The sequence below is a fragment of the Rhineura floridana genome, chromosome 1 (assembly GCF_030035675.1).
Source record: "Rhineura floridana isolate rRhiFlo1 chromosome 1, rRhiFlo1.hap2, whole genome shotgun sequence".
Taxonomy (NCBI): Eukaryota; Metazoa; Chordata; class Lepidosauria; order Squamata; family Rhineuridae; genus Rhineura; species Rhineura floridana.
Window position 1 is genome coordinate 314025431 of NC_084480.1, and position 23477 is coordinate 314048907.

The 23477-nt window shown below is 41.7% G+C and overlaps 1 protein-coding gene across 3 annotated transcripts in view; it reads right to left on the minus strand.

Annotated features, from left to right (window-relative positions):
• The window catches only part of TRAPPC9 (trafficking protein particle complex subunit 9), a 505665-nt gene that overhangs the window by 403501 nt on the left and 78687 nt on the right, over positions 1–23477 (minus strand). For all 3 annotated transcript variants that reach the window (XM_061607026.1, XM_061607027.1, XM_061607028.1), the window contains 3 exons: positions 22694–22857; positions 14655–14807; positions 3645–3769 (listed from right to left, as the gene is read on the minus strand). In XM_061607026.1, coding sequence (XP_061463010.1) covers positions 3645–3769; positions 14655–14807; positions 22694–22857 — 442 coding nt within the window. The remainder of the gene's footprint in view (positions 1–3644; positions 3770–14654; positions 14808–22693; positions 22858–23477) is intronic.

Here is a 23477-nt window from a genome sequence, read left to right on the forward strand (position 1 = left end):
TTTCCAGTCTTTTTTGACAAATGATAAAACCACGAGTAGAGAATAAACCTATAAACCCACTGGAAACAACCAAAGTTGGTGACTTTAGTCATGTAAAAGTAAGTGAACAACACCAAAGAAGAAGGTCACAAGAGGCAGGGCTTGACAGGTCTCCTTTGACAAAATGTCCCAGAAGCTAAGAGCAGCCCCGAAAAAAAACCTTTCTGAAGTTCCTACCAAATGTGCTTCCTATGTTGGGAGAAACACCTCTCCTAAAGATCTTAAAGCCCAGGCAGGCTTGAATGGGAGAATGTTGTTGAACCATTAGTAGGTTTCCTAATGTTAAGCCAATATCTGCTTCCTTGCAAATTCTACCCATTAGTTTTAGTCTTGCACTCTGGAGCAACAGTGAGCAGGTCTGTGCCATCTTCTGCATGGCAGCCCTTCAGTTTGAAGGCAATTGGTGCACTAGCCTTAGCTGTGTGACACAGCTGCTCACCACCATGGAAACATGGGCATTCCAGTTCATGGCTGAATCCAGCAGTACACCAAACTGCAAACAGTGCAACACAATCCAAACCAGAATGGACCCCCTTCTCTTTATTTGCTTTCTACTGACCAGGAACCCCCCTTTCTTGTCTAGATAAAGCTTCACTTTAGAGTAATGAACTGGATTATGATGAGCAATGTAAGACACTGATATTGGTTGGCTGTACTGCCTCCAAGTCGATTCTGAGTTATGGAGACCCTATGAACAGGGTTTTCATGTTAAGCGGTATTCAGAGGGGGTTTACCATTGCCTTCCTCTGAGGCTGAGAGGCAGTGACTGGCCCAAGGTCACCCAGTGAGCTTCATGGCTGTGTGGGGATTCAAACCCTGGTCTCCCAGGTCGTAGTCCAACACCTTAACCACTACGCCACACTGGCTCTCAACACACTGATATAGATCCTAAATAGTTTCCTTGGTTTTAAGATGGAAAGACGACTGACACTGATGTCACTGAATCCCCAAACTCCAGATGACCTCATATATGTAGATGTTAAATAGCAGGGGGAGGCACAGGGAAGGGACAAGATGAAACCCTGAGAGACACTATAGGCAATGCATTGAACAAGAGTCTCCTGCACTACCTTATGGAAATCTTCATCAAAGAAGGACCAGTACCACCATAAAATGGTGCCTTCCAGGTAGATAGTCCAGAAGGATACCATGGTTAATGGTGTTGAAAGAGGTCCATAACAACCATTCAGTTCCCAGTATAAATCATCCAAAACTGTCTGTCTAATAACCAGGCCTGAAACCAAATCTGCCTTGAGGGCCCAAGCGGCAGGGTATAAGTCACATAAAGTCTGTTAACTACATTCCTGTGGGAATTTGGAAGGGGAAAAAATTAAAAGATGGCCATGCGGAGCTACTCCTGCATATATCTACAGACTCTTATGTGAATAATAGTGGGAAATCATACATTCATGTTACTCTTAAATTTAGCCATTTATTTTCCTTTCAAAATAGTAATTATGATTTTATTTAGCCATGCTATCCCAATCAGCAGTACATATGCGAACTGCTGAAACTGTCTTCTCTTTATTTCCAGCAATGGAATGAAATCAGCAGATTCCAGCAAACCCTTTAAAATACAGTTTAAAATTTATTCATTTATTTTATTATTTGATTTATATCCCACCCTTCCTCCCAGCAGGAGCCCAGGGCGGCAAATAAAAGCACTAACAACACTTTAAAACATCAAAAAAACAGACTTTGAAGTGCATTAAAACAAAACTTTAAAAACATTTTTAAGAGCTTTGAAGACATCTTTTTAAAAAAATCAATCGGATCTGTCTCTTTCTACAACCCAAAATTCTTCTTCTGAGAATGGCCGCATATAGCCTATTGTTTGGACATCTCTACAGTGAAAAATGACTAAATTCCCTCTTAACTAGCCACGGTATAGAATTCAAGTAGTTCAGGCATTCGGCTCAGGGGCTGTAGGTCAGTGCCGAGACCCATGCTTTGCATGAAGAAACTCCCAGGTTTAATCCCAGTGTCTCCAAGTTAAAGCATCTCTGGTGGCAAGCTTGGGAAAGACCTATGACTGAGGCCTTGGAGAACTTTGCCAATCCAAGTAGACAGAACTCACCTAGATGGACCAATAGTCTGACTCAGTATAAGGCAGTTCACTTCCAACTAACTAAACTAAACCAAACCAACTAAACCAAAACCTGGATGTCTTTTTATTTAAAATATTCACACCACAACTCATCTAAAGCATTCCTTCAAACAAAATAATAGTATACAAAAACAATGTCCCAAATTTTACACAAACACACATGCACACACCAACCAGAACTTAAAACCAAGTACCCCAATTCAGCATGCAAGATGAATGGATATAAGGAGACTTTGGTGTATGTTGATGATGCGGCTACACTTACCAAAAGTTAACTGAGTTCATCTTCTGAAGCAAATAGGATTGCACACCTGCATCAGGTGTCACAAGCTGTTATAATTCATTGCCCACAACTAGAGCATGATCAAACCCTGCATTTATAGTAGCAGTGCTGCTACGTGGCCCCAATAATCCAGCTACAAAAATAAAGTTTTATATTTGTTCCAAAAAAGGAAAGTACTTCTATAGCCACATTTACAGAAACTGAACGTGCAACTGCAAATTTCTCCAACTGAGTGAGAGTTCTGAGTGGGTTTTGAAAGTGAAAAACACTTGGTTTTGACAAAGTTAGAAAGGAGGAGGATTTGAAGGAGATAGGTTTATTTTATTTATTAATAAAGTTTATTGGTTTGTTTTGAAATCCTGTGTGTCAGTTTGGTCATGTAGGCTACCAAATCAGGGTCCTATTCTATATCTATTCCTTTACAAATTATACTGACAGTCTACATCTATGGTCATCTTTTGGGAGAAAAGGTGGTGGGGCTGAGGTTCAGAGAGCATATCTAAGCCAGGCTGAGGCAGACCCCCTGGGGGGGATTTCCTGATACAGGCATGAGGAATCAGGCAGAGGAATCCCAGAGCCATTTGGGAACATCACAGGCTGCTGCTGCTAAAACAGTTGTTGTAACCCGCCCTGGGACCTTTGGGTGAAGGGGGGGTAATAAATAATAATAATAATTACTACTACTACTACTACTCCCCCCCAAACCCCACAACAATTATCCATAGCTTTTCATTTCTTGGAATATTTGGCCAAGTCATCTGTTTTCTGAAGTCATAACACACAAAAAATACACCTTTCTCTCTTTCACGCATATATTTCTGTCCCTGGCACTGGACAGCATGGGAATCCCAGTGCTTGCTGTCAGATCCAGGTGCACAAAAGATCCTGGGGCACTTTTGGTAGGGGTTTGCGGTAGCAATTATTTCCTTTGAATGAGTGCACCAACATCCCACTGACAGCCACAACAGGCAGGATGTCAGGCATTACACAAAAGTTTCCAACTTATTTTTTTGTGAAGCTTTTCCCAGTAATGGGCTGATATTTACATAATGAGCATCTGCAAATGCTGAGATAATGATGAGACTGACACATTAATTTGCTTCTTTCCCCTGCCAGAATTGTCAACACACACAAACACACATCCTACCTACCTCTTCCAGTTCAGAATATTCAACTTAGGCTAGAAAATAAATGATTGTGGTTTTGTTCACTTACTTTTACATGGCTGAAGTCACCAACTTTGGTTGTTTCCGGTGGGTTTATAGGTTTATTCTCTACTCGTGGTTTTATCACTTGTCGAAAAGGACTGGAAAGTGGAAGACCACTCACACTAATTCCATCTAAAAAAGGGGGAAGGAGGAAAAATTATTTTTCCTACTTTCAAACTCTGACGCTCTTTCCAGAATCTCACAACCTAAACAGAGATGGATTTTTTTTAAAAAAAAACTCTTATGTTGAGTATATCCACATGCATTTTGTCTAATACCCATCTCACTCCTTGATCCTAATGACAAGGTTTTTTTAATCAATTCTGCTAAAAATATGCATATTATATACAAATACACCACAGGTTTCCTAAAGTAACCAGCCTATAAACAAATAAATGTATATCAGCACTTATGTATTAACACTGGCTGTCCAATGTTGGTAAAATTTCATCAGGTGGGAACTACCAAATGCTGTGTATTAATAAGTTTAAAATAGATTCCTCCTCAATCCTAAAGTGACATTGCATTCAAATGAAAATAAGAATGGTAATCCATGAAGGCCGTTATCGGTAAGTGTAGCCTATTCAGAATCAAGTATATATTGAAAGTACTTCTTGCCCAATAACCTCTATGGAAAAGTGCTTTAAAAGCTGCAAACCATAACCAAACTATGGTTTGCAATTTTTGTTTTCAGGGCAAGAAGAAATAATCATTTGCCAGTTTGAAAGTAACAGTAAGCTTGAAAATTTGAGTGGATGAAGAAAAGAAGCAATGCACAAGCCCAAGGCTCATTCATGTTTTGGAGCAACATGAAAACTGAACCTGTTTTTCTAAAATGATTAAAAAAACACCTAATTTTTAATGTAATATAAATACTACAAGTAAACCTGACCTAAGAATGTGGCATTCAACCTTTATTGAATGGATATACATTTTGCAGCATGAACAACCTTCAATAAAATAGCGTCAGCATTTGTTATTTAACACTCAATTATAACTGATGAGCATAGATTTTATTAATATACTCCCTTTTAAAAACGATCCCACATCAAGAAACCATTGATTTATGCATACTCTTTCATTTGTCATCAGAGTTTGTACATTAAAGTGAATAGAACTGAATGGAATAAATAAAATGCCATTTGAAATCTAACCCTTCATCATTCAGACGATATTTCCTGCTATAATATAAAAATTGCTATCTGAAACAGTTAACTTTCTCTTTCATTGAACTGAAAGATTTCAATTTTATTCCAAAGTGATTGTCTCCTGTGAGATTGGTACTTAGACTAAAGAAAAGCGAAGAATTCAAAATCAAGTAGGCTGTAAAAGCTCCTCAAAAAATAGAATAATGTATATATTCTGAGGATAAAATATATGTACCTAATGGGAAAGCTAATTAAGTCATCATTTTCAAGGACAAGAATCTGGTGTTTGGATTCTAACAAAGCTTTCATTTCCTTTCCATAGATTTTCTCTTTCATTAATTTTGTCAATAAGCCACCAGATTTTTCACAAGTACCTGGATGCACCCTGTACTAGGCAATAAACCTCAGTCACTCAAAATTCAAAATAATTTCATCCATGGTTCACAGTAAATGTTGATTTTTTTAAAAAAAAATAATGTCCTAAGCCAATCTTTGAAACTTGGGAAATAAAGAACTCCTCCACCTTGGAAGCCCCTCTGTTTCCTTTACTTACCTGCAATCAGGGAGCAGAGAGGAGAAAGGGTCCCTCCCACTTTCCTTTTCTCTTCTCTGTCACCCTAACATGCTCTCAGTAGTTAGAGAGTGGTGCGCCTTGGAACTTTTAGTCTTCCCAAGGGCTACTGTAGATAGATGATGTGGGTATAGTGAGGGCCACTGTTTCACACTATATGCAGATAGCTGCAGTTACTCAAAAAACAAACATGTCTGCTTCTAAACATGTGTCCATCATGCTTCTTTTGTTGTAGGAATGGTACTTTTGCTAGTCTTTCCTATTTTAAATAATCTAAATGTTTTCAGAAGCTGTGTACTCTGACCATTAGAAAAAAATGATCTACCCCATACATGCCTATTGCCCAGAAGTAAGGATGGTCCCGCCCATCTTTCATTATATAAGAGCAGAGGTATACTTGCTGTAGCTACCATAAGAAAAGCAAATGTAAGCCATTTTTGGCACGCTAATTAATGCCACTATGCCATTCTGTATTCTCCCCTGACAAATATGGTAAAAAAGGAAATACACTTTTATCCAAGCCGTTTATTAACTTGTTTCATAACAAGTTTGTTTCAGCAAACATTCATTGCAACAAAGCCTTTTAAAATCTCTTTAATAATATTTGCTTAACATTAAATAATTGATAATGCAAATATTATGTATTCAAAAGTGCAAGCGTTAATTAAAATATGAAATTATTAGATGGTTATTCAGCCTTAATAAATTGTAAGCATTTTTCTTTTGCCTCAATGAATTTCTCGGCACCAACAGAAATCATTACAAGAATTTCTAAATAAGTGATGTACATAGAACATCTACTGTACTATTTAAAATGTTACATTTATGAGATTCTGTGCAATACAATTTTTCAATTACATGCTGGGAAATATTGAAAAATTAGGTTTCTGCCTTTTCCCCATGTTTCCATCTCATACTGAGACATGCGAGTATATAGGTTGAGCGGGGATGAGGGACCTCAGGCTGGAGGTTGAATGTGACCTTCTAGGCCTCTCTTGTCTGGCCCTTGGAACTTTCACTAGGCCACACTGTGCACCGGCCCTGCTTCACACCATCCTTGAGTGATTTTGCCTAGCTGGAATGTGTTCTTTAACTGTGGCAATGCCTCTTGCTTGACTGGATGGAGAATGGAGAGAGACGGTTGCATGTACAAGAAGCGCTGACGTTATATGACTATAATGTAGTCTACTGTACAACATTAGGATTAGGAGTTATATCTGTTGCTCCACCCACTTTCCCCTCTGCTTTCACTCACTGGCCGTGCCCACCACTCCCATGTGCATCCCCCCACTTAAAAGTTGCCCATAAGGGAATACAGCTCTCAGGCTGAAAACGTTTCTCGCCTGTGCTCCTGAGTGAGAGCAACTTCTCAAGTTACCATCAGTGTGGTTTTAAAGACATCTGCAAAATACTCTGAAGGATCACCATGTGGCCTGTTTCCCAAGAAGGCTGGCACTAGCAGGTGCCTAAGTTGGGCCTAAGGGCTCCTACAGCTCAGAAGGGCCTCTGCTTAAATCTATAGGCTCAGGCTGGGAGGGTGGAGCTCCACGATCTGCACCAACATCAGGTTGTGGGGCATGACATGCAGCCTGGGGTACCAAGATGGTTAGCATCCTCAAGACGGCCACATTGCCACATCAGTGCACAGGGCAGCCAGGCATATTTAAGCCCATGCCACCTGCATGTGGGGGGTGTTGATGCCCTAAGGGCTCACTCATGCCTAGGGCCTGTTTCCCAGTCCCACCAAAGGGTTAAATCAAGAGGTGGGGAAGGACAGGAGTCCACTACTGTGAACCTTGTAAACATGAGTGCTGCACTTCCAATAGAATAGATTGAAACCATAATGTTTAAAAAACATCAAGGAAAAAATGTTCATTATCAACTTTCCATGAGAAAAACTATGCACGAAGAGAAGAGGATGCAAGTTAATTTCTTCTTAAATAAGACTTCAATATATATGAAAAGTAAATGGACCATTGGTCTCACCTGAAGGGTGATTTTCATAGGAGGTACGCTATCAAGCGGGTAATAGCTCCACCTATCGTCCGAAGGCAAGAATGTTTCTGAAGTCAAGACTAGGGGCAACAGGCCCCTCCCACTCTCCAGTTCATTCGCAGTGAGTCCAAAGAGAGATATCTAAAAATGCAGGAGAAAAGGCCAACGGGCCTACCAGCAAGAACATAATAACAACATTCATAATAATATGACTCTAACATAGCGAGATAACAGTAATAGCAGTCTTGACTTCACTAATAAATGTAATAAAATAGCGTAACAGGTATATATAAAATTCCTAAAAAATATCTAGGTATCCTCTGCCTGGGAGGGTCGTGATGGCATACCTGCTATGAAAATTACCCTTCAGGTGAGGCCAATGGTCCATTTTCCATAGGAGGTATGCCATCAAGCGGGATGTACCAAAGTAGCCCATAACAGGGAGGGACCACCCACAACCTAATCCTCATTAAGAACCTGTTGCAACACTCGTCTGCCAAAAGAGGCATCGGCAGAGGCATAACGGTCAATTTTATAATGCCTTATAAACGAATGTGGGGTAGACCAAACAGCAGCTCTGCAAATATCGGCAACAGGAGCAATGGAATCAAAAGCAGCCGTAGTGGCCGCTGACCTGGTGGAATGAGCGGTAAAGCTAGGTGGAATTGGACTCATAGGCTAAGGTAATGCATGCCCGCAACCAGCGGGATAAGGTGGAATTGGCTACTTTATGCCCCATAGACCTTGGATGAAAGGATACAAACAAAGCCTTGGTCCGTCGTATATCCTGAGTCCTAGACAGGTAGGTCTTGAGAGCCCTGCGGACCTCCAACGAATGCCAAGCCTTCTCGAGAGGATGAGTAGGATTCGGACAAAAGGAGGGCAAAACAATGTCCTGGTTGCAATGGAAAACTGAATCAACCTTGGGAGGAAGGAAGGATCAGTCTTCAGTACAACAGAGTCCTTGTAGAAACGCAGAGATGGCATGCAAAAGACAATGCGCCCAGTTCCGAAGCTCGTCTCGCCGAGTTGATCGCGATTAGGAACAAGACCTTGAACAACAACAGACGTAAAGGCACAGTCCTGAGGGGCTCAAACGGAGGGTGTTGTAAAGCTTGTAGGACCTTCAACAAAGTCCACGAGGGAAAATGGTGGAATACAGCCGGTGAGTGTAACGCGGTTTCCCTCAGAAAACGTTTGATGAACGGGTGCGAGGCAATAGGAGCATCAGTGTAGGACACTGAGAGAACGGAAGATGGAGTGGATGCATGTCTACGTAAAGTGTTAAGTGTAAGTCCCATCAGGAGGCCCCTATGAAGGAACTGCAGTATCTGTTGTGTTGCGGCCTGGAAGGATCGAAGTGCTGAGACTGACACCCTTGGAGACTGCCACCCAAGTATGTTGATATATACGGGGGGTGGATGGTCGTCTCGAGGCCAAGATAATGTCAATAACAGCATCAGACAGACCCAAAGATCTTAAATGTCCCATTCAAAAGCCACGCTGTTAGTTTGAGCCAAGTGGGATCCTGATGCAATATTGGACCCTGGAATAAGAGATCTGGCCTGACCCGGAGCGTCCAAGTATCCGTCACTGACATGGCAAGGAGATCTGAGAACCACGGTCGACAGGGCCAGTATGGGACTATCAGAACCAGATTGGCCCTCTCGCGTCGCGCCTTTCTCAAGGTTCTGGCTAAGAGTGGTATTGGAAGGAAGACGTACAACAGGGCATCCACCACTTTTGCTATCATGTTCAGGTATCGAGCGAAGTACCTGGGTTACTGGCAATTGCAGGTGGAGGCAAATAGATCGACTGAGAAGATGCTGAACCAACATTGGAGAAGATGGAAAATGGTCGGATGAAGTTTCCATTCTCCCGGACAAACCATTGTCTGTTGAGCCAGTCTGCTGTCACATTCCAAATTCCTCTGAGATGTTCTGCCTGTAGGGATTGCAGATGTGTAGAGGACGGGACCTGGTCCCCTTTGTCTGTTTAAATGAGATTTGGCACACGTGTTGTCCATTCGAATGAGAGCATGGTCCAAGTGGAACAGAGACTGAAAATGGGGCAGAGCTAAATGGACAGCCTTCAGCTCTAGCCAATACTACTCTGAGTCTGTTCTGCTGTGTTCCGAACCCCCTGAACAAACTGAGAGTTGCAGTGGGCTCCCCAGCCAAGGGGACTGCATCTGTAGTGATAACAGTTCTGCGGGATTCTCTGAACGGAGAGCCCTGGGTGAGATGTTGGACCCCTGTCCATCAGCGGAATGAAAGACGCAGTGCGTGGCTCAAGGGAATTGCTCGATGATTTGACATAGCACTATCCTGCTGAAACGGTAGCAAAGTCCACTGGAGCAGGCGCGTATGAGCTCGAGCCCATGGCACAATATGGATGGTGGACACCAACCTCCCGAGAGCCCTGGACAGAAGCATAACGTCTGCAGTTACATGGGACATCAGAGACCGTGCGACGTCTGTGATAGCATTTATACGGTCTGGGGTCAGGAACACCGTCACCTGTCGGGTGTCCAATATCGGTCCTAGATGTTGTATACGTTGGGTTGGTTGGAGGTGGCTTGTCGAAATTGAGTGGCCGGTCATAGGCCTTGGTAAAAACTCTCGGGCAGATGAGAGGCTGAACGGCATCGCTCGGTATTGAAAAGGCTGGGGGCCGAAAGAAAACCGAAGGAATTTTCTGTGGGCTCTGCAAATAGTCACATGGAGATACGCTTCCTTCAGGTCGATAGAAACCAGGAAGTCTCCTTCTTGAAGGCTGTCTCTGCCAGGGAAACTTCCGTTCCAGGATCCCCTGGAGGGCCGGAAATCGCAGTCTCGTCACCCGGGTCGCGTTCCTTGAAAGGGCTGGGTCGTGCGATATGAGGAGAAACGTCTGAAAAGCCTGCGATCTGCGTTCCGGACAGTGGCCAAGACGGGCCTTCGAGCGTCCTTGGGGTCAACAAGCACTGCCTTTAGGACCTCCTCACCGAAGAGTACTGATCCGGAATAAGGTGCCCTTGATAGAATAACTCTGGCTGTGGAGTCAGCTTGCCAGTGACGAAGCCAGAGGGTCCGCCGAGTGACTACCTGTGCTGCCATACCTCGAACTCCCAGTTGAATTGCGTCCAAAGTGGCATCAGCCACAAAAGCCGCTGTCTTGCACAATTTTATTAGTGACCTCCTCAAAGATACAGGATCAGGATTAGGATCCTCTAAAGGTCATCCAACCACATCATCAATGTCTTAGAAAGGATAGAAATTGTTGCAGCAGCTCGCATGGAGAAGGCGGTGGCCTCATGATTCTTGCATAAAACAAAGCCCAGCCTGCGCTCAGAGGCACCTTGTAGATGGGAATCTCCTTCCCTCGGCAAAAAGGAATCTATATCCTAGATTGGATATCGGCTCGACTATGCCAGGAAAAGCCAGTCTGCTGGTGAAGTCAGGAGCCAGAGATGAAAGACTGTTAGCAAGAGGAAGGTAGTGCTCTGCTTGCGCGGGGGATTTCAAGACCCTGGCCCCTTTAATAGCGGAAGCGGTAGCTGCTGGTTGTGTAGCTTGGAGACCAAGGGTGTTCAATACTCTGCGAGCAAGAGGCAGATAATCTGAGGCATCGAACAGGGGATAAAAAGCATTCTCCTCGTGTTCCGAATGAGCACTCCATGAGTCTCCATCGGTTTGTACAGCAAAGGGTGCCTCCTCCCCATATGAAACGTCATCAATGCATCTGCCTCTGGCAATGTCAAAGGGACGTGGGGAGTAAGATGAAATAGCCTCATGACATACATAGTGGTCCATACTGTGCTGAGGTATGGCGGAGACTTGTGGCGGTGACTGTGACTAAGTAAAAAACGACAGCCTGCCATGTAGTTGGGATAGAATACTCATGAGACAGCTGTAGCCCCGGTGAAACAGATGGTTGCACTTGTAGAGGCGGCCTAGTGGGCTGTGACGATGGATAAGCCCTGGGTGGTAATATGTGAGGGGGTAGGTTGGTAGTTGGCTGTTCAGGAAATCCAGCAAAGTCCTCCTCCTCAGAGGAAGCAATGGAGAGTGAGTTAGATTCGTTAACTGTTCCTGGGCTGTGCCATCGGAAGCCGGAACGGAGACATAACGTGGTCGCTTAGTTGTGCTGTGGCTGGAAAGATGTTTAGTTTTGGCAACAGCTTTAGTGTGCTTATGCTTGGCCGCTTTAGATTGCTACAGCTTGGCTGTCTGAGTCGTCGCTGGCTGTTCTGCCATCTTATATTTTCTATGGGTACCAGTACACTGCCACGATGGGGAAGAATGTACAGACCCGTACAGGCTCAGTACACGGCACACGAATGGGGCAGAATGCACTGGCAGATGGCTAAGAACACTGCCACGATGGGGCAGAATGTACAATGTTAGTAGCGTTGATACACAGCCAGTACAGTAGTAACAGTCTTGGTACACTCAAACCGTTTTGAATAGTATCTACAGCCTTGGTACACGGCCACGGATGGGGCAGAATGTACAGTTCAAACAGCTTTTGTATAGTATCAACAGCCTTGGTACACAGCCACGGATGGGGCAGAATGTACAGTTCAAACAGCTTTTGTAAAGTATCAACAGCCTTGGTACATGGCCACGGGTGGGGCAGAATGTACAGTTCAAACAGATTTTGTATAGTATCAACAGCCTTGGTACACGGCGACGGATGGGGCAGAATGTACCATTCCAACAGGTTTTGTACAGTATCACAGTCTTAGTACACGGCCACGAATGGGACAGAATGTACAGGTCAAACAGCTTGGTGTACAGCCACAGTCTTGATGAAACAGTCACCGATGAGATTGTACTGGTTAGAAGTTGCCAGAGCCAGCAGCAGCAGCAGATTTAATAAAGGAGCCTGTGAAGAACTATAGGATCCTATCTGCAACACACACACAAAGGTAGATCACACTGTGGGAGCTGACTGAAAGCCTAGGCTCTGCTATCCACAGCCCTTGTAAAAGAGACCCCCCTTTGCAGTACTGAATAGAGACAAAGAAAATGGCGCCCGCAAAAACAGTGGGAAAAATTGGGCAATCAGAAAGGTTTGTGGAGATGAAGAAGCAATGGCAGTCCCCGGGGAGCACTAGCGTGCCGAACAAACGGCTTCCAAAAATAAAAAAGGCGCTCTGGAGCCGTGGGGCTGAGAAGCGCGATCGCGGCTATAAAAGCCAGGAAAGTTTGCCACTGAGGCAAGACGGAGCAAAAATCCCGTAGTAATTGGGCAGAGCCAGGGACACTGGGAGCAAGCCGCCGCCGCAGCCTGCTAGCAACCGTCGCAGCGAGATTTATATTGCCGCAAAACGATCCAGGGTTGGTGAGGCAGTCCAACCAGAAAGGGACATTGATAGTATGGAGAGCCGCAGTCGCAGGCTCTGGGGGAAAACCGCTGCGCAAATAGGCTGCAATAGAACGCAATCGTGGCTGTATAAGGTATGCAGGGAAGCCTCCGTCAAGGAGGCAGAGCGGCCAGCGAACTCCCCGAGCAGGGAGAAAAATCGGCAAACAGGCAAGCCGCAGCCGTGGACTGCAGAGACTGTCCCGGCAAGGTATTAAACGCTGCAGACGAGTCGGGGAAGGCAGAGAGCAGTAATAGCAGGCTCCTGGTGGGGGAGATTGAAAGCACCGCCCCGGAAAAAAGCTGAAGACAAAAGGAAGCCGCAGCAGCAGGCTCCCAATCGTCAGGGCACGAAAAGGGCGACTGAGCAGGCTAGGAAAAAACGCAGCCGCAGCTCCTGGTTAAGGCTGCGTCCACCACTGAGGGAGAGAGACCGCAGCCGCGATCTCTCTAAAGCGTCGTAAGATTTGTCCTGGGAAGAAAAAAACCCGGGCAAGGGGGAACCTCCCCAAGGAATTCCCTAGGAAAGACACACAAACAGTAGTAAAAGACAAGACGTGAAGTAAACACACAAAACTCCACACTCTGTCACACAAAACTTATCTAGTCACTAGCTATAGATCTTGCCCGGACGAAGGCAAGAATGAACTGGAGAGTGGGAGGGGCCTGTCACCCCTAGTCTTGACTTCAGAAACATTCTTGCCTTCGGACGATAGGTGGAGCTATTACCCACTTGATGGCATACCTCCTATGGAAAATGATAAATGTATGATATTATTAAGATATCATTAATCTTGGTATTATTCTGTCATAAAGCACAACCATGTACCCCAAACCATATTTTATTTTATTTTTAAAAAACTATCCAGATTACATAACAAGCTTGTCAAATCTCACCATGTATTGGTTCTCAATTAGTATTGCATTAAGAGATATGGTAAGATTACATTGCTTTAAATTTTACTATATATAATTTTGACTATGTTACACTACAATGGTCTGCCAACAGAGATTCAGCAGCCAGCTTCTGTTCTAACTTTTAAATGCCTGCTGAAAACTTTTCTCTGTCTCCAGGCTTATGCAGGCAATTGAGAATAAATATTTCTGCAATAGTTGATTATTTCTGATTTTAAATTTTCGTATGTTTTTACTGTGTATCTATATATGTTGTAAACCACATTGTTTTTTATTAATAGGGGTACATAAATATTTTAATAAATAAATAAAATAAATAAAAAGCTCTTAGGGTGGAACAGACAAATACTCTCCTGTAAAATAGGCATACACACTCCAGAGACACTTCTGAGTTAATCATCTTCCATACAAATACGCATCTTTGCCAAAACTGAAGTGCAATCGAAGTATTTTGAAATTGCTTCAACATGCCTTAGGCTTCATAAGTGAAAAGGAACCTTTAATTGAATTTTTTGGTGTGATCAATCTTTTTAAAAAATAATTTTCTCTTTATCATTATACCTTTTGCCTTGTATTATTCAGAGAGCTTATACGTATTATTTATTTATTTATTATTTGGTTTATATCCCACCCTTTCTCCCAGCAGGAGCCCAGTGTGCCTTATCCACTTAGCACAAACCTACTTGTTTCAGAAGATGAACAGTGAGAATGAGATCTCCTGCATTAAGTAATAAAGTGGTGCAGAAACTTTATGGTGGTTCTACTCTTGTTTGTTTTAATCAGATCTCTCTACCTACCAGGATATAACATGGTAGCAACTTACTATTCCAAAGTAAGCACCAATCTGCAGCTCAGTGACACAATGCAGAGTGGTTTTAAAGACATATATAGACTCAACTAGATCAGCTGCTGCTTCCATTACAGCCATGTTGAAAATTTGTTTAAGGATGCAATGACAGGTGTTTTACCCTACAATACCTGCCAAAACAAACAAACCAAAAAAAACCTTCTACACAGCCAAAGAGGATTCAAAACTCACCGTCGTTAAGGTCTTGCAGGAGATTTTCCTGGCAGGAGAACTCAAGCTTTACTTTAATGTATACAATAAATGTAGCAATGTGTCCTGGTTTCAGAGGAAACTGGGAGATTGTGTCTTCTAGATTCCAGCTCAGAAAATCACTGAACAACTTTCCTATATAAAATAATAATATACACAGGTTATATGTAGACAAACATAACAAATATACCAGGCTGTACGATAAATTAATTCCATGTTCAATATGGCTCTCCCTGAATATGCAGATTTTTTCTCATCTTTTTTGAGATAATGGTTTCTGTAAATTAAATGGCGAGAAAAGCAATGCAATAGGAGGCTATAAAAACACATTTCCATCAGCTTCATTTAAGTTAATTTTATCAAATCACAAGGAGCATAAAATCTGTACTTTTATTAGAATGTATTGTACTGTATTGAATTAGGCCTCTGTACAACACATCAAGGATACAAATCCAAGTGTCTCTCGTCACATGTAGTCAATGAATTACTGAAGTGCCAATTTGGTAGTAATTCTCAAATGGAATAAAAACTGAGCAATTTAAACAAACAAGTCATCTCTACAGTTTTACATTCCTTAGCATTCTGTGTGGACATAACTGTGGGTTTAAGCTTTTGGATGTTGCACTTTGTTGTTGTTATGTGCCTTCAAGTCGATTACGACTTATGGTGACCCTATGAATCAGTGACCTCCAAGAGCATCTGTTGTGAACCACCCTGTTCAGATCTTGTAAGTTCAGGTCTGTGGCTTCCTTTATGGAATCAATCCATCTCTTGTTCTACTCCCTTCTGTTTTCCCCAGTATTATGGTCTTTTCTAGTGAATCATGTCTTCTCATTATGTGTCCAAAGTATGATAACCTCAGTTTCCTCATTTTAGCTTCTAGTGATAGTTCTGGTTTAATTTGTTCTAACGCCCAATTATTTGTCTTTTTCACAGTCCATGGTATGTGCAAAGCTCTCCTCCAGCACCACATTTCAAGTGAGTTGATTTTCCTCTTATCTCCTCTTTTCATTGTCCAACTTTCACATCCATTCATAGACATCGGGAAATACCATGGGCTGAATGATCCTGACTTTAGTGTTCAGTGATACATCTTTACATTTGAGGACCTTTTCTAGTTCTCTCACAGCTGCCCTCCCCAGTCCTAGCCTTCTTCTGATTTTTTCACTATTGTCTCCATTTCAGTTAATGACTGTGCCGAGGTATTGATAATCCTTGACAAGTTTAATGTCCTCGCCGTCAACTAACATAAATCTACAAGTTACATAAATCTTCTGTTGTCATTACTTTAGTCTTCTTGACATTCAGCTATAGTCCTGCTTTTGTGCTTTCCTCTTTAACTTTCATCAACATTCGTTTCAAATCATTACTGGTTTCTGCTAGTAGTATGGTATCATCTGCATATCTTAAATTATTTATATTTCTCCCTCCAATTTTCATACCTCCTTCATCTTGGTCCAATCCCGCTTTCCGTATGATACGCTCTGTGTACAGATTAAACAAGTAGGATGATAAAATAGACCCCTGTCTCACACCTTTTCAATTGGGAACCAATTAGTTTCTCCATATTCTGTCGCGCATCAGGACAATCAGATGCTGTGGCACCCCCATTTTTTTAAGGCATTCCATAGTTTTTCATGATCTACACAGTCAAAGGTTTTGCTGTAATCTATAAAGCACAGGGTGGTTTCCTTCTGAAATTCCTTGGTCCGTTCCATTATCCAATGTATGTTGGCAATATGATCTCTGGTGCCTCTTCCCTTTCTAAATCCAGCTTGGACATCTGGCATTTCTTGCTCCGTATATGGTAAGAGCCTTTGTTGTAGAATCTTGAGCATTTCTTTACTTGCATGGGATATTAAGGCAATAGTTCGATAATTACTGCATTCCCTGGGATCCCCTTTCTTTGGAATTGGGATGTATTTTGAACACTCCAATCTGTGGGCCATTGTTTAGTTCTCCATATTTGTTGACAAATTTTGGGAAAGATTCAAAATTTGAACAAATTCAGTCTCAGTTGCTTGTAGGATCTCTATTGGTATGCCATCTATTCCTGGAGATTTATTTCTTCCAAGTATTTGAAGAGCAGCTTTCACCTCACATTTCAGAACTTCTGGTTCTTCGTAGTATGGTTCCTCCATGAATGAATCTGTCATCCTTGCATCTCTTTTATGTAGTTCTTCAGTGTACTGCTTCCATCTTTCTTTTATTTCATCTCGGTCAGTCAGTGTGTTCCCGTTGATTATTCAACACCCCTACCCTTGGTTTAAATTTCCCTTTCATAATCTTTTGGAATAGGGCTCTTCTTCCCTTTTTGTTGTCCTCTTCTATTTCTATACAATAACCAGTGTAATAGTTCTCTTTGTTCCTAATACTAGTCACTGTATTAGGGTTCTAAACGTGTTTCTATCTCCTTTTGCTTTCCTTCTCTCTGTAACCATTTTAAGAGTTTCTTCAGTCATGTTGCAGTTATTATTCTATTTATTAAATTTATATCCCACCCTTCCTCCCACTTACCACAGAAATTAATATTTTGTATGCTTCTGTTGCAGTTGGTTAGTTTACAAACATTTTGTTCCACTGGGACACAGATGTATTGAGGATTGCTGCTTTTCTTCTTCAGACTGAAATTACTGTCTCAGAGAAAGGCTATAACCTTACGCTGTTCTTCCCCGTAGACAAGACTAGATCGAATGTACGATAGACTAGGATCAAAGTGTAGGTACAGAAACCCTCAAAAGTTATAAACACTATGAACCGTTATCATCATTTAACTTCAGCCAATCAAAATGTTACATTACTTCATTCATTCCCAATAATTATGGACAACTGAAAACTCTTTACAAAAAGAGTCATTACAGTTATGATTACATCAAACCCCTAGTACAACTAACCAAACAGCCACGTAGGTAGGCAGAATGAAGGCACAGAATTCTAATGATTAAAAAGTAAAATTGCATTTTTTTAAAAAAAGCAGTTTATGTGACATTAAAGTGAAAAAGAAAATGTTCAAGACAAAACGTCACACGTATTCTGGTATCACCTGACAACAATGTTTGCATAGCCATGAGGACTTGACAAGTTAGCCTACTGAGGGAGTCAATTAAACTCCCAAACATACATGAGCATGCAACTACAGGAGTTACTCTCTTTTATACTACGAGAAAAGCTCAGCAGTTATGCTTAGAATTGCCTCCCAGAACATCTTCACGATGCCACATCTCACTTCATTCAACTCCCTCTTCAAACTCAACTTTTCCATATGAAACACAACTTAGTTCCCTTATCCTACTGAAACTCAGCCTGCAAACAAGCCTAAGCATGTGAAACTGAAACAGTCACATATTGCTTCCATGTTTGCTCCTACCTCCACCTCCTGCAGTAATGCCAGAACACCAGGGTTTCTGTAAGTTGCTTTCAGTCACTTTTGTGAAAAAAGCGACTCATAAATATAACAACAGCAACACAACCTATTCCCAATTTCCCATTTTATTTGGAGATGATCTAGTGGACAGGCCTAACACCAGTGGGTAGCCAGGTGGGACATGGGCTAAGGGCCCCAGTCACTCCAGAGGGCTCTGGTCGCTCCTAAGGGGCCCCTGCCTAAATCTATAGGCTGGGGCTGGGATCTGTGATGGTGTTGCATCGTGAGGTGTGATTTGTAACCGCAAATCACACCCTGCAACCCAACACTGATCGCAGATCATCTCCGAAGGGGTCTTGCCTAGATCTACAGGCTGGGGCTAGGACAGTGGAGTTGTGAGATCCACCACAGTGTATGGTCATACAGCATGATTTGTGGCCACAAATCATGCCTCACAACCAAAGGCTGATTGCAGAGCAGGTGCTGCACCATCCTCCCAGATAACACCTCCCCTGTGGCTGACATGGGCTTCCGCATCATCACATCAGTGCAATGCAGGAGGCAGGGTGGCCGTGGGCGGGAGGAGTGAGAGCTCACCCTGACCTGGTGCTGGCTCTACTAGTGGAAAGTGGCCATGGGGGGCAAGGGGTGCCCCTGTGCAGACAGCAGAAAACATACAAAATCACTCACACTGTTTTTCAAGCAAAATTTATTTATTACCAAAAATTACAGATTACAGATTTTATTATAGATGCTATTGGAGGTCACTGATTCATAAGGTCACCATAAGTCATAATCGACTTGAAGGCACATAACTACAACAACCAGAAAAATACACAGGCACAATGTATAGCTATGTGATCTGAGCACAAGGAATCAGGGTCAAGAGAAGTGGCATATTGGTTGCAAGGGTAATTTACTGGGATAGGGGAAAAATCTGAGGACAGAAATGGTTAAATTAATATTGGTAATACAAGAAAGTTTAGCCTATTAATTTAACTTTTTGGAGACACAGGAAACATAGGAAGCTGCCTTATACCAACTCAGACCATTGGTCCATCTGGCTCAGCACTGTCTACACTGACTGGCAGTGGCTCTCCAGGATTTTAGACAAGATTCTCTCCTGGCCGTACCTGGAGAACCTGGGATTTTCTGCGTGCAAGAGAGATGCTCTACCACTGAGCTACAGCCCTTCCTCTACTAAAAGCAAGAAAATCTCTTGAAAGTAAATTCTAAATATTTGCAGTGCGTATCAGTGATGACCACAACTAAGAGATCACCAGAATTTGTATGCATGTGCAAAGAGCCATTAAAAAAAGCCCAGAACATTTTTGCACTTGCTCAAATCACTGCTTGAACAAGCGATTTGAAGAAACTAAATTATTCAAATACATATTTTAATCTAAAACTCACAGTATACTATCTTTCCTGTAAGAGCCAGCCAGAGATGCATTATTCATCACAACAGTACTGCCAACTTTTGCCTTCATTATCAGAAACACAATTATGAACATTTTTCCATTCCAGTAAAAGTTCCTCCACAATACATCAAAATAAAGGCCACTTTCTGACATCTTATTTTTAGAAGCCAATTTTAGTTCTTTTTAAAAAGATGGTATAATATATTCAGCTCCATTGACCATTGTTTAAGAAAGTTACAAATATTGGTCTCGATCAAGCAAGAACTACCTGACTTGGGCTACAATAATATGTACGCTTACCTGGGTGCATGTCCCACTGATCATAATGGAACATACTTCAAGATGACATGGATAGGTTTGCACTTTGTCCCATTGGAAGCAATTGCACTTAAATGATTCTTAACTTCTCCTACAGGTTTCCAATGGGACTTAGTCATGCCTAACTTTAGCAGGATCATTTTCTTCCCTTGACTTAATAAATGCATTCACAAATCAACTGGGTTTTGTCTGATTGAAAGTAGTAAAAACAGACATATTTCATTGTATATTAATCTAACACCAGGAATCTATGTAATGTTCATGCATCTCAATGATCAAAATCCTGTCTTAAAGTTGGTTTAATATCCTGGCTTGTTTGTAAACTGTTAACCAGCTTCTGGGTTTACCACATAATCTGACACTCTAGTTAAGAGCTGAATCCTCGCTTGCTCAGGCATTCACATGAAGACAGCAACGAAGCAGCTGCAAAAGAGCTCCATGTACCTGCATTCATCTTGTGCATATCCCAGCTTATTGAGCAAAGAATGGATCATGCAAACCAGGTCAATATGATTTACACAGGGAATCCTGTACAAGTGTGGTGGATTACATCCTCAATTCACATGCCTCTTAGTTTTCTGCATATATAAGGATCATAAGTTCGTAGAGATTCAAAACACTCACATATGCATGAGAATCTCTATTGATTTTTTTATATCTCTGTGAATTCAATGAAACTTACTCCCTATTAAAGTTTGGAGAAGTCAATGAGAAATCAGCTCAATAAAGTTGATATAAAGAATGTTCCCTGGGAACACTGTGAGAATTGTAGCTCTGCAATGAGAATGGGGGTCTCCTAACAATTCTCTGCACCATTTAATGAACTATAGTTTTCAGGATTATTTGGGGGAAGCCATGACTGTTTAAAGTGGTATGAAACTGCTTTAATATAGTGCAGATGGGGCTTAAGAGCAAACTTTTTTGTGTATTTTAACCTCTTGGGAATGTCTAGAAACAATGTAAGTGCCCAATTTATGGGACTTTCCATTGATATAATCCTTAGAAACTGTATAAAAGTATGTTAAGTTCTAAGCAAAATAGCTTCCCACTATCTGAAATGCTCTTGACTGAGTACCCGCTGATGAGCACCTTATACAGATCTGATAATGTTGGGCTACCCTTGAAAGTGGTCCAGAAACTGCAATTAGTGCAGAATATTGATCTACACTTTGGTGTGGTATCATATAACATCTAACTTGCGGAATCTGTACTGGCTGCCTATATGTTCACTATTCCAACTGAAGATGCTAATGCCCTACATAACATGGAACCTAGGTACTTGACAGAATGCCTGACTCTTCTGAACCATCCAGACAAGACAGAGATGCTGTGGGTGGGCAGTTCCCATGTCTGGGTGTTGGCAGAATTGCCTATCCTGGACAGAGTTGCACTTCCACAAAGGAACAGCATGTAGTTAGGGATTGCCCCTTGAATCTTTGCTGTCACTAGAAGCCCAACTGGCCTTAATGGACAGGAGCATTTATGCCTGGGTTCGACTGGTACACTAACTACAGCCATTTCTGGACAGTTATCCATGCCCTGGTTAGACTACTGCAATGTGCTCTCCTTGAGGCTACCCTTTAAAATGGCACAGAAATTGCAATTGGTGCAAAATGTGGCAGCCAGTGTGCTGATGGAGTCAAGCACTTATAACCCCCCATTTTACATCAGCTATACTGGTTGTAAATTCAAAGTGCTTACACTTACATTTAAAACCCTGGGCCCAAATATCTGAGATAATGCCTGCTCCCATATAGCCTTGTGTCTATGCCTCAAGATCTGCAGAAGAGGCCCTCCTGTGGACCCTGCACAGTGTGAAGTACACAGCATAGGACCTGGTGAAAAGCCCTTTCAGCTCCTGTGAAATTTCATCCCCACTGAGGCAGCCTGGTCTCTTCCTTATATTCCTTTAGGAAGCAAGTGAGGATACATCTCTTTCAGCAGGTTTCTGGATGACAGGTGCAGCAAATAATTGTTAGCTTGATTTGCATGGAAGTGACAAATAATTCAATGCTGCCTTTTTTCCTATTGTGTCTTAGAGTTATGGGTTTTTGTTTATTTTATTATATGTTATTGCTTGTTATTATTAATAAGCAGTTTTATGGAAACTGGTTTGGTATCTGCTTGGCATAAAATAGTATGTAAGAATATGAAATATAATAAATAAATAAGATTTTGGACTTACACAAGATGCTTTTCTTTTTAAATCTTAAGACTCTAAACCTTGTAATAAGAAATGTTTAAGAACTGTTACGGTTTATCTTAGGCTGCTTTATATTTTGCTATTTATGTGTTATTAGAAGTACATACTTATTAATAAAAATGGAAAATGCATTCAAAGATTGTTCCAATACAAAATCCTCATTAATAAAACCAAAACTGAAGTCAACAAAACAATTTTAGGTGTATGGTTTCCTGAAATGTATTAATCTGCTAAGGGGGTAAACTGGTAACCTAGGGCTACCTAAATACTGGAACTATATATTGATAAACACTACCAAAGACAAAATCCATAAAATAAATCTTAAATAAATACACCCTACCAAGTCTTCATCACTTACCCCTTCCACTGGAAGGGGCTGCACATTAACTAGTTGCCCAGGTTGTCAGATGGCACACTTTTGAGGGGAGGGGAGGGATCCTCATCTAAGACCTGGGGAGTAGCCATTTACAATATCATCCTTCCAGACCCTTCATAAATCACAAGTGCCTTTTTAAAAAAAAGTATTTACTATGTAACTTACAAAGAATTAGCACCTGAATTTTATTGTTTTCTAGTATCCTCCTCATCCTTTCCTTCCTTATGTTTAGTCTGAAAATACGCATTAGATTATAAGCCTGTGGGCAGGGACTGTGTTGATTTTCATTTTTTGCACAGCACCCAGAAACCTTTAGGCATTAATAATAATTACAAATACCTTTCGTGTTAACCATTTTTGATGTGACTTCCAGTTTCTCCAAAGGTTCTGTTCCAATATTTTCTAGTTTAATGATGATTTGCTGGGTTTCTCCATTGTAAAGCTGGACTGACACATTGGTGGCTATTTCATCTCCTGAGGAAGGCTGTAGTGTGTGAGCAGACCTTCAAAAGTGGTATAAAAATAGAAGTGAATAAAATATCCAACACTGCTAAACATTTGAAAAACGCATTATCTACCTTTATGAATGTATTTATTAAATTTTTATCCTGCCCTTCTCCGTAAGAGCTAGGGGCAGTGTACATCCTTCTCCCCACCTCCATTTCATCCTCACAACTACCTTGAGAGAGACATATATATGGGGGGGGGGGAGAGAGAGAGAGAGAGGGAGAGAGAGAGAGAGATGATAGCTAAGTGGGGATTTGAACGCAAGCCTCCCCAGTCCTAATGTGATACTCACCACTGCACTATGCTAGCATAACGTCTTTACTCCAGTCCTTTACTTGTGGCACATAAAGGTTGTAAGTGCTAATGTGCAGGTGAGAATGGTCATCGTGAAGAATTCCACATTGCTTCTCAAGTATTGGTTTGGGACATGGTGACTTTTAGCATCTATATGACTACTTATAATGTGAACTAAAGTATGGTAACAATGAAGCCACTTTCACCCATGCTAGCTGATAAAATATTAATCCTCCAGCTCATTTTTTTAGGATTAAATTCTGACCTTACTGACCACTTCTGATAAGATCATAATATTAGGAAGATGCTACTTTACAAATGG